Source organism: Ophidiomyces ophidiicola, assembly GCF_022830035.1.
Source record: "Ophidiomyces ophidiicola strain CBS 122913 chromosome Unknown scaffold_9, whole genome shotgun sequence".
Taxonomy (NCBI): domain Eukaryota; kingdom Fungi; phylum Ascomycota; class Eurotiomycetes; order Onygenales; family Onygenaceae; genus Ophidiomyces; species Ophidiomyces ophidiicola.
The window spans coordinates 138579-152553 of record NW_026054649.1 but is presented as its reverse complement, the minus strand read 5'-3'; the positions used below and the strand labels follow the sequence as shown (position 1 = coordinate 152553).

General features: G+C 47.6%; 4 protein-coding genes across 4 annotated transcripts; all 4 read right to left on the bottom strand.

Moving 5' to 3' along the window:
• Positions 1–1062: 1062 nt before the first annotated feature.
• On the bottom strand, positions 1063–3309 carry LOZ57_002958 (uncharacterized protein; the record flags this gene model as incomplete). The annotated part of the gene is made up of 3 exons (XM_049252013.1): positions 1063–1240; positions 1297–2639; positions 2728–3309. The coding sequence occupies 3 exons, from the start codon at positions 3307–3309 to the stop codon at positions 1063–1065; spliced, it is 2103 nt and encodes a 700-aa protein (XP_049108896.1).
• A 629-nt stretch (positions 3310–3938) lies between these two features.
• Positions 3939–6627, bottom strand: LOZ57_002957 (uncharacterized protein; the record flags this gene model as incomplete). Its single annotated transcript, XM_049252012.1, has 7 exons — positions 3939–5061; positions 5123–5244; positions 5305–5363; positions 5421–5653; positions 5706–6041; positions 6101–6141; positions 6193–6627. The coding sequence occupies 7 exons, from the start codon at positions 6625–6627 to the stop codon at positions 3939–3941; spliced, it is 2349 nt and encodes a 782-aa protein (XP_049108895.1).
• A 3304-nt stretch (positions 6628–9931) lies between these two features.
• On the bottom strand, positions 9932–11322 carry LOZ57_002956 (uncharacterized protein; the record flags this gene model as incomplete). The annotated part of the gene is made up of 2 exons (XM_049252011.1): positions 9932–10769; positions 10823–11322. 2 exons carry the CDS (start codon positions 11320–11322, stop codon positions 9932–9934), a joined length of 1338 nt encoding a protein of 445 aa, XP_049108894.1.
• Positions 11323–12335: 1013 nt separating this feature from the next.
• Positions 12336–13261, bottom strand: CYC3 (holocytochrome c synthase; the record flags this gene model as incomplete). The annotated part of the gene is made up of 2 exons (XM_049252010.1): positions 12336–12579; positions 12639–13261. 2 exons carry the CDS (start codon positions 13259–13261, stop codon positions 12336–12338), a joined length of 867 nt encoding a protein of 288 aa, XP_049108893.1.
• Between the last annotated feature and the right edge of the window lie 714 nt (positions 13262–13975).

Genomic DNA, 13975 nt, shown 5'->3' with positions numbered 1-13975 from the left:
TCTCGCACGGCCGGGTGTAACTCTGATAAGGCGTAAGTTCGTGCCAGCAAGTATATTAGTGATTGGGGATTCTTCTTGCCGTTATTATTTTCTATCTCGCCAGTGCGGATCTTTGAGTGCTAGCCCCTGGCTCGGCAGAATCTCGCCTGCCGGATTGTTGATTGATGATGTCGGGAGATAGTCCCTGCATCGCCATCGGTATTGAGTCGCGGGCGGGCTAACTTATCGAGGTCTGTCCTTTTGAGGGAAGCGGCGCGCTTTGAGCCAAGCTATTAATCAGCCCCAAGGTGGCGGTCAAGGATTTGTCGTTGATCACATCCGTATTATTCTTGTGATTGAGATCCTGAGGGAAAATTCGGCCGCGTCGGCGATGATGTCCGACTCCTGCATGGTTATATACCTTCACGTGGCCACTGCTAAAGACTTAAGAGACTCCTCAGCATTGAGGTGTAGGGACAGTCGGAGGAATCAATTATGACACGAATTATGAAGTAGTTAGTTACTTATTCTATATGGAGGACGTCGTAATTGTTAGATGGACGAGAGCCTGTCAGCCACAACAGCCTTTCTCCAACAAAGCATCCATTGGCTGCTGATCCTCGCAGAACTAACTAACTCTTGGGCCCAAGAAGAATTGAAATCTATATATAGTCTTGTACTTTATCCTCCTACGGAGTACTGCTGCTATAAATTCTCCATCCAACATGCAAGCTTAGAGGACTGGCAAGATACCTGAGTGCCTAACTGGCTGATTCTCAAAAAAGGTGTTGCCTGTACTCTGTATATGCTTTCCTTTAAGTAGAGATGCCATTCAACCTAATTAGATTATCTTACCAACTGCAGAAGCGATTTATATTATATGTACAGCATTATGGCCCTCCATGTAAGCAAAATAAACCAAAATATACCCGCCAACTCTATAGAGCGCAAGAATAAAGCTCAAGTGAAACTCTAGAGACCTAGGAAAAAATACAGTGCGCTTAAATCTTTATCGCAAGGAAAGTCAAGTGTTGTTCGGAGAAGGGGGAATAATTACCTATGCTATCACAGACTGACCACACTTCATAGATTTGGAGATAGCTGGTCGTACTTAACACACCACTCCACGCTACTGATGCTTGCCTGGAGGAAGCTTCTGGCTTCAAGGCCAACCCAAACAAGAAGCATCGAAGTGTCGCCTTCGCGAACAGACTTTAGGAGAGTTGTACCAGACCCAAGTTGACGAAGTATTGGAAGTGCACTAGTTGAGGGGAACAGTTAATGAGAAGCATTGAAATGGAATGCAGCAGTACGTACCTCTTGAACAAATCAAGGTCAGGATCCAGGCTTCTTCCAATACCTTCGAGCAGCAATATAGATATCACGACGTTCACAAAATCGCCTTCAAGTCGTACATGATGCCCTCGTACCAGATACAAAACCTCGCTTAGAACATCTCCTATTTTAACGTTTCCCAGAGCGAAAGTGCGGCCCTTGACACCGAGAACAAGATGCTGTATTTTCAAGGCGAATATCTCTGGATCAAGCACCGCATCAGGTTGCCTTGAGCGCTCAACCATGAGATGCCCTGCCTTATATCCATCAAATTCAGCAATAGCTCGGAAGAGATCTAGGAAGTTGCGGCGATTTGTGCTATTTAGCTCGGTTACCAGACCAGTGTCAATGAATATGAGCTGCGGCCGAAAGCCCTCGGCGTCGACCTTCGAAAGCTCATGTCTCCATGCTTCAGGTTTATTGTCAACTGCTACAAGTCTCGAAATAACCTTTTCAGGGACGTCCCTGTCAATCTGATCTGTGGAAAGCGGGTTTAGCTGGTGGCCTCCCAAAGATAAGTCCAACTGTCCAGGCTTATAGAACCGAACCATGATATTCCCTGGGTGTAGATCGGCGTGAACGAAATTGTCAATAAGAAGCATATGTAAGAATGCATCAAGACCTTCTCGTGAAATTTCACGATCAAAAGCGCCTCCGCCATTTTTCAAAAACGTTGTTAGGGGAATGCCTTGCGCAAATTCCTCTACTAGCACTTCTCTTGTAGTGTATTCGGTATATGGATAGGGGAACCAAGCTGTAGTTCGTGATTTGAAGTTTTGTCGAAATAGAGATAAATTCGTTGCTTCAATTCTCAGGTCTAATTGCAATTTCATCATTTCTCCAAATTTTTGCACTTCATCTGGTAGTGACAGCCATTCCATAGTTGGTACAACGTTGATGATACAAGCAAAAAACATCATTATCTGTAAATCTCGTCGAACTATCCGGTCAACTCGAGGATGAAGCACTTTGACCGCGACGTAGGAAGAAGGAACCCGCTGTGGAGTACTTTTTACTAGAATGTCGACATTCTTGCGAACCTTATCCCGTAAGTTATAGGGCTCGTTGGCCACGTTGCTCTCATTCAGTACGGCGAGATCAGGTCGAAGTTTAGCCTTGTAGACCTGGGCAATGGCGCCTACACCAAGGGGTTCCTTGTCGAATTCCTCAAAAATATCTTCAAAGGGAAGTCCATTGAATGCTTTTCGGATGGTACGCTTAGTTACGTGGAATGAATGTGCCGGTGCGTGTGAATGCAGAGCTGACATTAATGTACACAACTCGGGAGGGAATATATCGGATCTTGATGCCGCCCATTGTCCTAACTGAGCACCGAGGAGTAAATCAACACAAGTCCCGAAATAACAGCGACTCTAAAAAGCATGGAACGTCGCGTTGACTCAACTTTCTTACCTTTATAAAAGCAGGCCCAGCACGCTCCATCGACGACACCAGGAACTGGTACCACCACAGCGTACCGGATTTCTCATTATCGCGATGTTTCACCCTCCTACCAAACCATATTACTGGCACAGTGACAATGACTGGTACAAATATTGCCGCTAGGTGCAAAAAGCGCATTCCTGTAGCGACTACTTCAAACACATATTTATCCAAAAATAAATATATATGCCAAAATTTCTTCACTAATATATTCCCATCATTCGGAATGGATTTCCGAATCTCATCGCGAGATGCCGCAAGCATTTCCAATTCCCCCGTTGTGTCGTCATCGCCATTCCCGTTCTTTGCAAGTTCGAGAAATGCAACCGGTGTCAAGGAGGCGAGTAGAACTGCGCCTACAACCGGCGAGCGATTCCAGCGCCATCTCCATGTGGATCTCCAATAAGACGACGAGGAGGGCGAAAAGGGCACGCGGGAGAACCGGCCGGACAGGGAATGGAACGATCTATAGTAGCGCGAAGCAGCCTGAGGGACGCTTTCGCAATAAGGGCGACGAATGCAGAAACGGCCAACGAGGAGGGCCGTTTTCATATTATCCCGGAACGGCTGTAACCTGTGATCATTGAGGCAGCGGCAACATAGCAAAGGCTGGCATAAAGGCTGCAAGATTCTGGACGGCCGTCGAAGCCTTTTCGGCTCAAGTCGCAAATTATGACGTCCTTCGGCAGACTTCGCCTGGCACGTGCATGTGGCTGGTGGCAGACGCGGGTTCGAGTTTCGGTGGCCTCGGCGAGTTGCGTCTTTTTCGCGGCCTACCAGCAATGCAGAATTTACACGCACCAAAAGAAGTTAATATTAATCATACAGTGGTGTTAGGAGTTCTAAGGAGCATGTATATACTTGCATGCCTGCCCTAAGAACGATTACTGAAGATTTTAAAATTCGAATTTGAAAGAACATTTCAAATTTTTTTTGCCTAGGATATGGATATAGACAGGGGACGTCACACAGACAGCTGTATGTACATAAATCAAAATCTATCTATCGCTACCTAATGTCGATCCTGGTAGTTACCATTAAAGAGTGTAGGAAAGCAACTTTTTAAACGAAAAGGGTGGAAGCTCTGGTAATTCACCAGTTCTAACAAGCACCATCACAACCATCTCTACACCCGAACACCGATGCCCAATTCCATTTTTTTAAGCGCAAGGCTTACTAGTTTACCACCCAAAGGCTTCTTCGAAATATTTGACATGCTGATGGCCCTGGCGCATAGCAGCATGCACGGCATCTCTCGCCTCGTCTGCTAGACCTGGCGGTCCGCAGACTAGAACAGCCATGCTAGAATTCGACGCAGCTGTTTCAGCAGCACTGTTTAGTATCATCGACTTGATATCCGGACGTCCGTACTGGAGATTGAGAGTCGTGCAGTCTTTCTCCTGTGGCTTGATATCATCTTCGAGGACTTTTTCGGAGTTGATGGTCTGTGACGGCAGGGTACTCTTTGACGTCGAGTAGAAGGTGGCACTGAAGTCATTACGGACAAGCGCTGGGTGTAACTCTCTCGACGCAACTTGTTGCATAAATGCCGGTTCTCTAGCAGCCCATACCAGCTTCATATCACGCGTGCGCGTGTTTTTCTTGCTCGAAGCTTCGTTTTGTGCCGAAGTGCGCTCAATATGGTCTTGGATATATGGCACAGCAGAGGCAACGCCGGTTCCTCCAACAATCAAGAGCACATACTCAAACGTCGATAATGGCTCACACTCCCCGTAAGGCCCTTCCATGAGTAAGGTGGTTGTAAACCTTCCATCTTTAGCCTTTTCACATTGCTTGCGAAGATGATTAGTCCAGCCATCCAAGGGCCTAATCCAAAAAATGGCCTGCGTGGTGCGCTTCGTGGATACCTCAGAGCGAGGGCTTGCACGTTGCATACTGGTATCCAATCCCTTCAAACTAGCCACGGGAGATGCATCGCTGCTACTAATTGCAGTGCCAGGAGTGGTCGATTGAGATGGCTGGCTGTCAATGTTCGCCCACGCTCCCAAAGTAAAAGGGTGGTTTTCATATCCTGTCCACCTAAATGGTTGATATAGATAGTAGTGCTGACCAGGTCTTAACTTAAGACTAGTAGAAGCTGGAGTAACCTCAAGCCGAATGACATCGGAGTCCTTGTCGTATATGGCGACCGTTTCCGTATTCTGGAGGAATTTTGAGCCGAGACGGACACGAAGATTGCAGTATACCAGACGAATAATACGGAGGGTTCTGTCAAACACCCAAATGGCTACCAGGGGCCAAAGGTAGGCGTCGTATTCGCGGGTCTTGAAAACCCAAGTGTGGCTGATCCAATAGCATTAGCACTTAGTTTCACGTTTTTCAAGCAAAGGCTAGGTTTCCTTACTGAAACAATGCTACAATTGTGACAATTGATAGGGCAATATGTAATAGCAAAAATACCTCGTAAGATTTCATTCTGAGCCAGATGCTCGAGAAAATTAGCAGAAAACTCATGACGACGGTTGCCTTCGAATTATATGTTAGCATATATTCCACGATGTTAGTTGCTAGGGATGTTGGACTAACCACAGCGCCCATAGCAAACCATACTTCTGTAAAGTTTTCCTTGTAGGTGGCAGCTCCTCCTGGAAATTAAATAAAAAGTTAGGGGTATATAGCAACAGCAAAGCATGCCTACTTACCTCTTATAAAATAATACACGGTATATGCAATGGAGTGAACAATGCCTTCCAATGTCGCGATCCTTGCGACATGCCGATGGAACAGGTTAAAGGTTCGAAAACTCCAGCCAGTTGCCCACAAAAAGATGTTGTTGCGGATACCAAAAATCCAGACAATGGGAAGATTGTAGTAAGTAATAATTCCAGTCCGGTCAGCAATATACGCCGCATACTGCGGGCCTACTGTAGCCCAACTAGATGAAAATAGTCAGTAATGATAGTGAGAAATGCTGTTGGTAAGCTCACTAAATATTTCCCTCAAATACTCGGTAGTTGACAGCACATAGGACAAAACTGATTAACCAAAATCCGCCAATAACCAGTCCTTCTAGTCTGGTAGGTATCGCACACCAATAAAAAGGCCTCTGGTGGTATGGCTTAATCGCACCGGGGATGACCAACGTCGTTTGGAACCAGTGGGAAATTTTAGCTAAAGGGCGGGGGAGCAGCGAATGTTTATTGCTCCCATTTCCTTCTTCATCAACACCAAATCGACTGCGTTTTATGTTGAAAAAAACAATATAAAGCCGGTATACTATGCCAAAGAATACGATACCACCCCAAAACCCATACATCGCAAAACTATAATAATAAGGCGGTTAGTATTTATACATAGCTAATAAGGATTGGTGGACTGGTACCCGTAAGTATGATGAAGTGTGCTTTGGCGGTTGCTTTCGTACTATCAGACGTTAGAGGCTGCAATATACAAACATGGAAAGGAAAAGCTTACAATTGTCCGATAAGCAAGGTCATAATAGGGCTTTGACATAACAACTGGCTCCTTGCTCTTTTTGATGAGTTTAATATCTTTCTGATTAACTGTTTTGTATGTTTTGATACGCTCGTCTGTGAGGTTGGCGGCAACTGCCGACATCGGAAGAAATTCCACATTGCCATAAGTAACACAATATTCTTGTAGGACCTTGTCACCCGCTTTAATCTCAGCCGGAGTGCAATATAGTTTTGCAGTTGCGTATATCGACGCTGCTCTGAGACGACTCTGACATGTTGCTTGCCAGCGGTCCTCAGATGTCACATCCGCAAACGAGACAGCACGCAAGCCTCGGTATATAGAGTTAAGGCAGAGTTGGTCTTTTGAAAGCGAAGAACGGGCCCATGCTAAGTGACACAAGATAGCTCCCAGAAAGACTCTGATGAGCAACATAGTGAAAGATATAAAAAGCAGGAAGTATATAATCTTGTCACAGCCAGGCAATGTTTAAGAACCCGGCAAGCATCCTTCTTATAAAAAAAGGTACCGTCTTGCGTTTCCAAGCAAAGGAAACGCCGATACCTTCCCGAACTCTCCAAAATTCCAGACACGAGAATCTGGTGCATCCGCCATACGAGGCGGGGACAGAAAATTCGCATTCGTCGAATAATGTAAAGTACAAACCAAACGGTACAGGATAAAACCGGTTCACTTTTGGACCCACATGCTCACGAATTTTCTCGGCGAAACTCCGCATTTTGAAAATTCCCGGGATGAGGCCCAGCAGTTGTTTCGATGAGCGGCAGGTGTTGCTGTTGACCCGTGGGTTTGACTTTGAAGCTTGTCGCAGATAAAGTTTGTTAGACAAACGCTTGCGAGATTATCTAATCTTATCAGATGGCACGATCCTCGGATGTTGGGCCCCGAGGCGGCTGCTCGTTTAAAGGTTTCATTGCCAGGCCGCCTCATCGGGCGGCCGCACTACTGCGTTGACCTCGCAGGGTAGAGCCGGATGGCGAAAATGTTCTGTAAAGCTGATGTTGGCTTAGAGGAACAGTTGGCTTTGCTGGCCTGAAACTCAGTTGTGATAGTGGAGATGTCCCAAAGTGCTTCTTTGCCATCAAGCTTCGAAGAAAGCGAGGGGGCGCCCATGGCCAGCCACGAGGCTTGCAAAAGTGCAGAGTAAAAAAGACTTTTATAAAATTGAACAGAATTTTTGGGCCGGACAGAGGATAAAACGCCTTTATCGCTTGAAGGATTCGTCTTTCCACGTGATGGGCTGGCCTAGATTGATCAGATAAGATAATTTGCTCAGTGGGTCCAAGCTTCAACTCTAAAAGACTTGCCTTTCCGGGATGAGCCATGAGGTGCCGGGAAAACAGGCGCGGTTGCGGTTAATACCTCCAAAGTCCCATTCCGCCGACAGCTGAGTAGCATCCGGGCCAGTGCAAATGAACCCAATGGTTCCAAAAATGGGTGTATATCAGGGGTGTCTATATATATTAAACATCTTGTCTCGAAATGTACAGGGAGAGGAGACGGGTATTTGACGCGGTTTGTTCCGGGGTCGGCAGGGTCCTGCTGTCCCCGAAAACGTGTGTCAAGTCCAACGAAAGCCTCGGAGATGAAAATAAGATCCAGGATTTCCAGGATCGCCCAATCTAAGCTGTGTGAAATATACGAGATTAAACTTAAATATGAAATGTTATGGATCCTTTGGGGAAACCTTGACCATTCTGGATATTATTCGTGGAGCAGTCCGTAGAGCAAAAGAATTGACAGCCTTCAGTTGTTTCTCCTGGAAAATAAACATCAACTATCGCGTGCGCTAGCTTCCTGTGAAAAATTTCCCCGAATGCTAGCTTCTTCTGCAAATTTTGGCGCATGCTGAGTGGCTCCTCTAACAAGATGGGATGCAATTGGTCTTCACCGCTAAATAGGATCATGAGTATTATCAGATACCCGAGTAGCTTAAGTCGCCGAAGGGGAACCTCGCAGTAAAATGTGACAGGTGCCGTCCCCTGGGCTACTACCAGACTTGTGAACCTACGGGCGAGGGCTTTTTAGCAACTTGTTATCTCAGGCTGTAAGATGCAAGAAGCCACCTTATTTGCGCGACATACCAGGCCGCCCGGGGACAAATGGTCTCCACAACGCTGGAAAGGAACATAATTCGTGCTCATAAGCGAACGCTGTGGATGCAGCCAGTTTGGATACACTGACGGCGGCATTCCGTGCCGCACTTGAGAAAAGCCTGATATTCGAGAGGTGGATTGAGGGATTAGGAAAGTATCAAACTAAAACGGCCCATAAGGTCATCGAACGCGACAGCCGGTCATCCTTTTTTCAGCAAAGTGGTTACTGGTCGCATACACCCATAGGCGAGTTGACCAGGATGGCAAGTTAAAATTAAGGGACCAGAAAAGGGCAAGATCGAAGGTCTTGGGCAAGAAAATAGGTATGTACCCCGGGCGGACTTGAAGAGGGTATCCTAGCAAAGGTACTCCGTAGAGAAGCAGATATCCGGAGTACGAACTACCTTTTTCCATGGTTAAAATATCCCCAACACGCCACAAATATCAAGGGCTTTTCACGAAATATAGTACATGTACATTCGTGCATGCTGGTTGGAGGTTGTTGGAAGCGAAATGGCGAAAAAGGATAATGCACGTCCAACATCGTTCCATTTTAGCGGCTGTATCCCAAAGGTCTCTGGAGGCAACGTGAGAGGCGCCTCGTTAGGTTGTGTATCGGTGTATACCTACTTGCATCTAGCCACAAAAGCAATTGTGATCACTTGACAGATGTTGGCGAAATCGCATTGCAACCGACCGCGTTCGCATGGCAAAAAAGAATCCCCCAAGGAGAGTGCAAGATTCCCGAGTAATTGCCACCATTCATATCCTGTCTGCGAGCAGGTAATAAGTTTGCTATTATTGGTTCTTAGGGGGTCTGTGCATTGATAAGATCGGCCCAATAAGGCATATTATCACGAGAAATATACAGTAGCAGCGGATCCTAATATGCGTGTGAGGTTAAATGTCTAGACCATGTTAGCCCCAGACAGTACTCGCACCAAAGACGTGAACAACACTCACCTCTAGGAGCTCTCTTTGCACTTAATCCATCCACAGACCCCAAGGTTAGAGAAACCGTTCATCAAGAACGTGCCCGTTTAAGACGGAAACCCCGCGATAATTTTGGCGTTTTCAGCCCTGTGAGCAAATTTCGATAATTTGCTCAGGTAATAATAGGCCAACGAGCGACGGGATGTAGAGTGGGAGCGAAGACTTGGTTTCGTCTTGTTTTGGCCACGAGGTGATGTTCATACGACCACCAGGGGCATTCGCATAAGATATATAGAGATCTCCATCAATTTGCTCCAAAATGAGTCTGTTTGCGTCTCGTTAGCGAGCCGACGTCTCCTGGATCTTCGACACCAGTTCCTGGGTGTTGTCATGGCGTGAGGCCTTCGCGCGGGGTGGCGGGCCGGGTAAGACCCTGGGCACCGTTTCATGATGAAATGCGGAGTACGAAGTACACTGCTGCATACGTGCAGACTTGATGAAGTTCGCTGGGTGTCGGGTTGTAAACATCTAGCCAGGCAGTATGTGAAGTCCAAAAACACCGCTAGGCCGCGGCCTTGGGGTGAGCCAAACAGTTCAAACATGAAGCTTCAATATATGCCAAAAGCAATGAATTTTGTGCTGTGTATATACAAGAAGAGCGCTCGCCCAAAAGTACGCGTACTTCTGACTCACTGACTGGTCTTTACTGAATGGTTTCCCGACTGTCCAAAATCATCTGGGTTGTTACCTCCCATATACCTCCACAGCCTGCTAAGCTCTCTTACAGTTTTGGTAGCACCTAACACGCTGCGGTTCATGTCTTTGTTAATCGAAATTCGCCGCCTGTTGGCTTTATCCGAGTCGTTTGATTTCTCATGGACAAACTGGTCTCGAGCCTCGGACACTGTCTCGTCGATTTCAACAACTTCATCCAAGAAGCCTGTATCCTCGCTACCCTGTGGGTTCTTTGGCAGAGGAAACATCTGATCAAGATAGTGCTGGTTTAACATATGGCCTGGCGCGTTCATACGGATAAATACCTTGCCAGCAAACTTGTTTTCGATAGTTTTCTCCACATTATACACCACGCCCCATCTAGTCACCATATCTTCACTGTTGACATAGTGCTCGATATAAGGGATTACAGGTCGAGCTTTATTAGAGAACGGGTCAATAGCACGAAGAGGGTTGTTAAAATGCGATGCCGCTGACCCAAACGTGTACACCTCCAGCTTTGCTATGTTTTCTGCAGGGAGATCCACGAATAGCAGATCCAGCGCCATGGAAACCACGATTCCCCCTTGAGAATGTCCCATTAGGACAACCTTTTCAATGCTCGGGTTTATCAGATACTCCTTCACTTTGTCATATGTAAACCGGACACTTTCATCATTGAATGAAAAAGACCGTTGGAATATGCATTCAAGAAGGTCACCGATCAAACCATACGTGGGGTTATGGATTCCGATAATAGGCCGACCAAAAATGTGCGCAATATGATCACAGTTTTGCTTAAGATTATAATGTCTAACATTCTGTCAGCGGCTTTTCACTCAATCGCAGCCTAGAAAACAACTCACGATTGAAGAACTCCATTGACAAACACCCATCGCTCATTTCCCTGCTTTTCCGTCTTGGGTACGTGGTCTCCTTCTGGGCTAGAGTATACTATCATACTCGAACCGCGAAGCGGAACGCACATCAACCATATTGTTCCCAGTATGAGTAGAGATACAGGAATATTTAGCAGTCCTGGAAGCGACAATAGCGAAACGCCCATCAAGATAAACAGAACAACCTCTACGACCGTAACTGTGATCAAAGCAGTCAGATTGATCGCAGTCTTGCCCTGGAAGTTCAACTCATCGCTAGGCTTTCCCGTGGATAGCGGTAGGAAAAGCTTTGGAAGGAGATATATCACCGAGAAAAGTGTTCTCACATCTCGGCTCACCAAGGCAAGCGGGGTGTCTCGAGACGTAGGTGGACTTGTAAGTGCCTCTTTGTCCAGTTGCTCAGGGATAAAGCATACTCTGCGCTGCTTCGCTGTGCCTGTTTTGGATGGTGAGGGAGACTCCGGCATTGTCTTTCCTACCAGTCACACGACCCCGTCTTTATTGCCAATTGCGGGTTGGAGTTGCTGCTTGTGGGCCAGGAAGAATGCGACCGTTTCAGGAAGCCAGAGACTAGAAAGCGAAAAAGCGCTACCGAGGAACCAGATTACTTAAAAAAGATATATATATATAAATTAAAATAAAAATAAAAATATGAAGTAGCGAGGAGGCACGCGGGTGGTTTATGAGTGCATTTGTTCAGTGAAGGGTAAATAAACAAGGGTATTTTGAAGCGTCTATTCGAGTCATGCGCACATGGAAGGCGTAGGGCTGGACCTACGGAGTACCACACGGGCATTCTGGCTTCTTTTCGGAGCATCCGAGTCAAAAGCCGTGCAACTGCAGCGCTGGACGGATATCTGTGGGCACTTGGCGCTGGGGTGGCTTTGCTCTTGTCTGAGAGCTGAACCGACCCGCCAACCAAGTGGCGCACAACCGCACGGGCACCCGCCAAATGACCCGTTAACTATTGAATGCGACTGTGGCGACGAGAGAACTAGGCCGGCTCTGTCACAGACATACACGAAGAACCTTGCTAGGTGTTCGGATGGGGGGAATTAGATGGACACAAGCTCTGCTTGTACGGAGGGGTTTGAAATGCGGAGCATTATTATGATTCATGAAGCAATGAGTGGAGCGAATCCAAACCGAACCGATGCGCCAGGATAATGGAACTGTGGGACGCGGCGGAGGCCATTAAGACTGATCACAGCCGTATATGTAAGAGAATGGAGGACAGAAAAAGTAAAGACCAAAGTAAACAAAGCCAGTCAGATGCACCCACGAAGAGCTATTCCCCGATTCCACGCCCCGTAGTTAGTTATTAAAACAGTGTTTGAAGAAAAGTCCGATCCCAGTCTAGAAAGGGGATCCACAAAGGGGGTATTTAAGTACCCTTTTGCATGCTGATGTGCCTCCCAAACAATAAGCCACATATGCATGTCGTTTATTCGTTCTTCTGATATGTATACGGTCTTCGTTCCTAACTGGGGTCTCGTACGGACCCCCCGCTAGCCTTCCACCACACATCTCCGCCCCATTTCATCAGGCGCTCAACAGCAGCGGTGGGTGTGTCAAGCGCGGGCCGGATATCGAGATAGAAGACCGGTTCGCCCGTTGGCTCGGGTTCGCCGGAGTAGAAATCAATAACGTAGCGGACTTCCTTGGGCCCTGATGACGTCTGTCGCAGGACATACCAGTCGTGGCGATCGAACGGCGGCGGAGTTCTAACAAACACGCTCTGGCTCAGTTTAACGCCCTTCAAAGGCACGAGACGAGGCCTTACCCGAATTTTGCCGGATGCATCCAGGCCAACACCTGCAGCATCGACGCCTTGGGCGTCCGCTCCTGCGGCCGCCCCATGAACTTGACCAGCTTCGGCTGCTCAATCGAGCCGCTGCCGGCCACCCTCTCCCTCTCCAACGCCAGTTCCAAATTCTCCGATCCGCGCCGACATTTCTCCCACCCGCTCTTCAGGCCGCGGGCGAACGTGCTCTCCCACTGCACGATCTCATTCCACGCGCCCTCGTTCAGGAAATTGTGCACCGCGACCATCGACTCCACCGCGTCCTGCGGCGTGTCGGTGTATCCCTTCCGCAGCATCGCGTTGTACATCTGCTGCGGCGAGGGGTACTCCCAGTTGCCGCCCTCGCCGCTGGCGCGCGGGATCGAGGACGGTTCGCGGTCGACGGGCAGGTCTACCGTCTGGTTCGCGGCGCGGGCTTGTGAGATGCTTGAAAACATATAATTAAGAGGGTTTAGTCGTGAGAAGGTCGATTGATGCTCCTCAGCGGGAAGAGCGGAAGGAGCAGCGGCAGGCTGTGTGGATGGAGGAATGTAGAATGGGGAGTCAGTGGATCGGACGGGGCAGGCTGTCTGGGATGGCGATGATGGCGAGGCATCATGCATGACAGGGCATGTAGACTAAAAATGACATTTCTGTCAGTTAATCTAGTCTGAAAGATGTGAATAGACACTGGGCCTACCTGGCGCGGATTAGGGGAGGATGCTTGATTCGGGGTGGCAGCGGGAGCGTTCCCGCCCGCAGGAGAAGCCCAAAACCATCCCATGGCAACACAATCGCGGTAGCACGTATAAATCGCGCAGCGTTGCCTTTTCTGCCTTTCTGTTGATGAAAGCTCGAGTGTCCGGGTCTTGCGATGAAAAAAAAAAAACGCCAGCATTGCGTGTGCCAAGAATGGCAGACGGCGGAAATCGGAGACTATTTTCTCCGGGGCCTATCTCTGCTCTTTGATATCTCATCCAAGAGATGCTCAATAGATCCGTTCAATTCAGCCTGAGTGCTCTTGAGGCTCTCAGTTCTACGTAGCATGCTCGTAAATAATCATAACTTAGTCCCAGTCCCTCGTTTCAAACATATAGTTAACCGCTCTCAACGCCTCTGTCAATATCATTCCTTCCCAAGGCTAGGTTGGACTATATACTGGCCAGATTGAAGAAAATATCCATTACAATTCCAGCTAAGCTCTGGGCATGGTACAGCCATGAGGTTGCTAGGCAAGTAGGGAAAAAAATGAAATTCACTAGAAATATCCCAGCCAAAGTGTTGCTTTGGCCCTCCATATAGCCGTAGGCCAGCTATATCTAATTCCTTCATAAGAA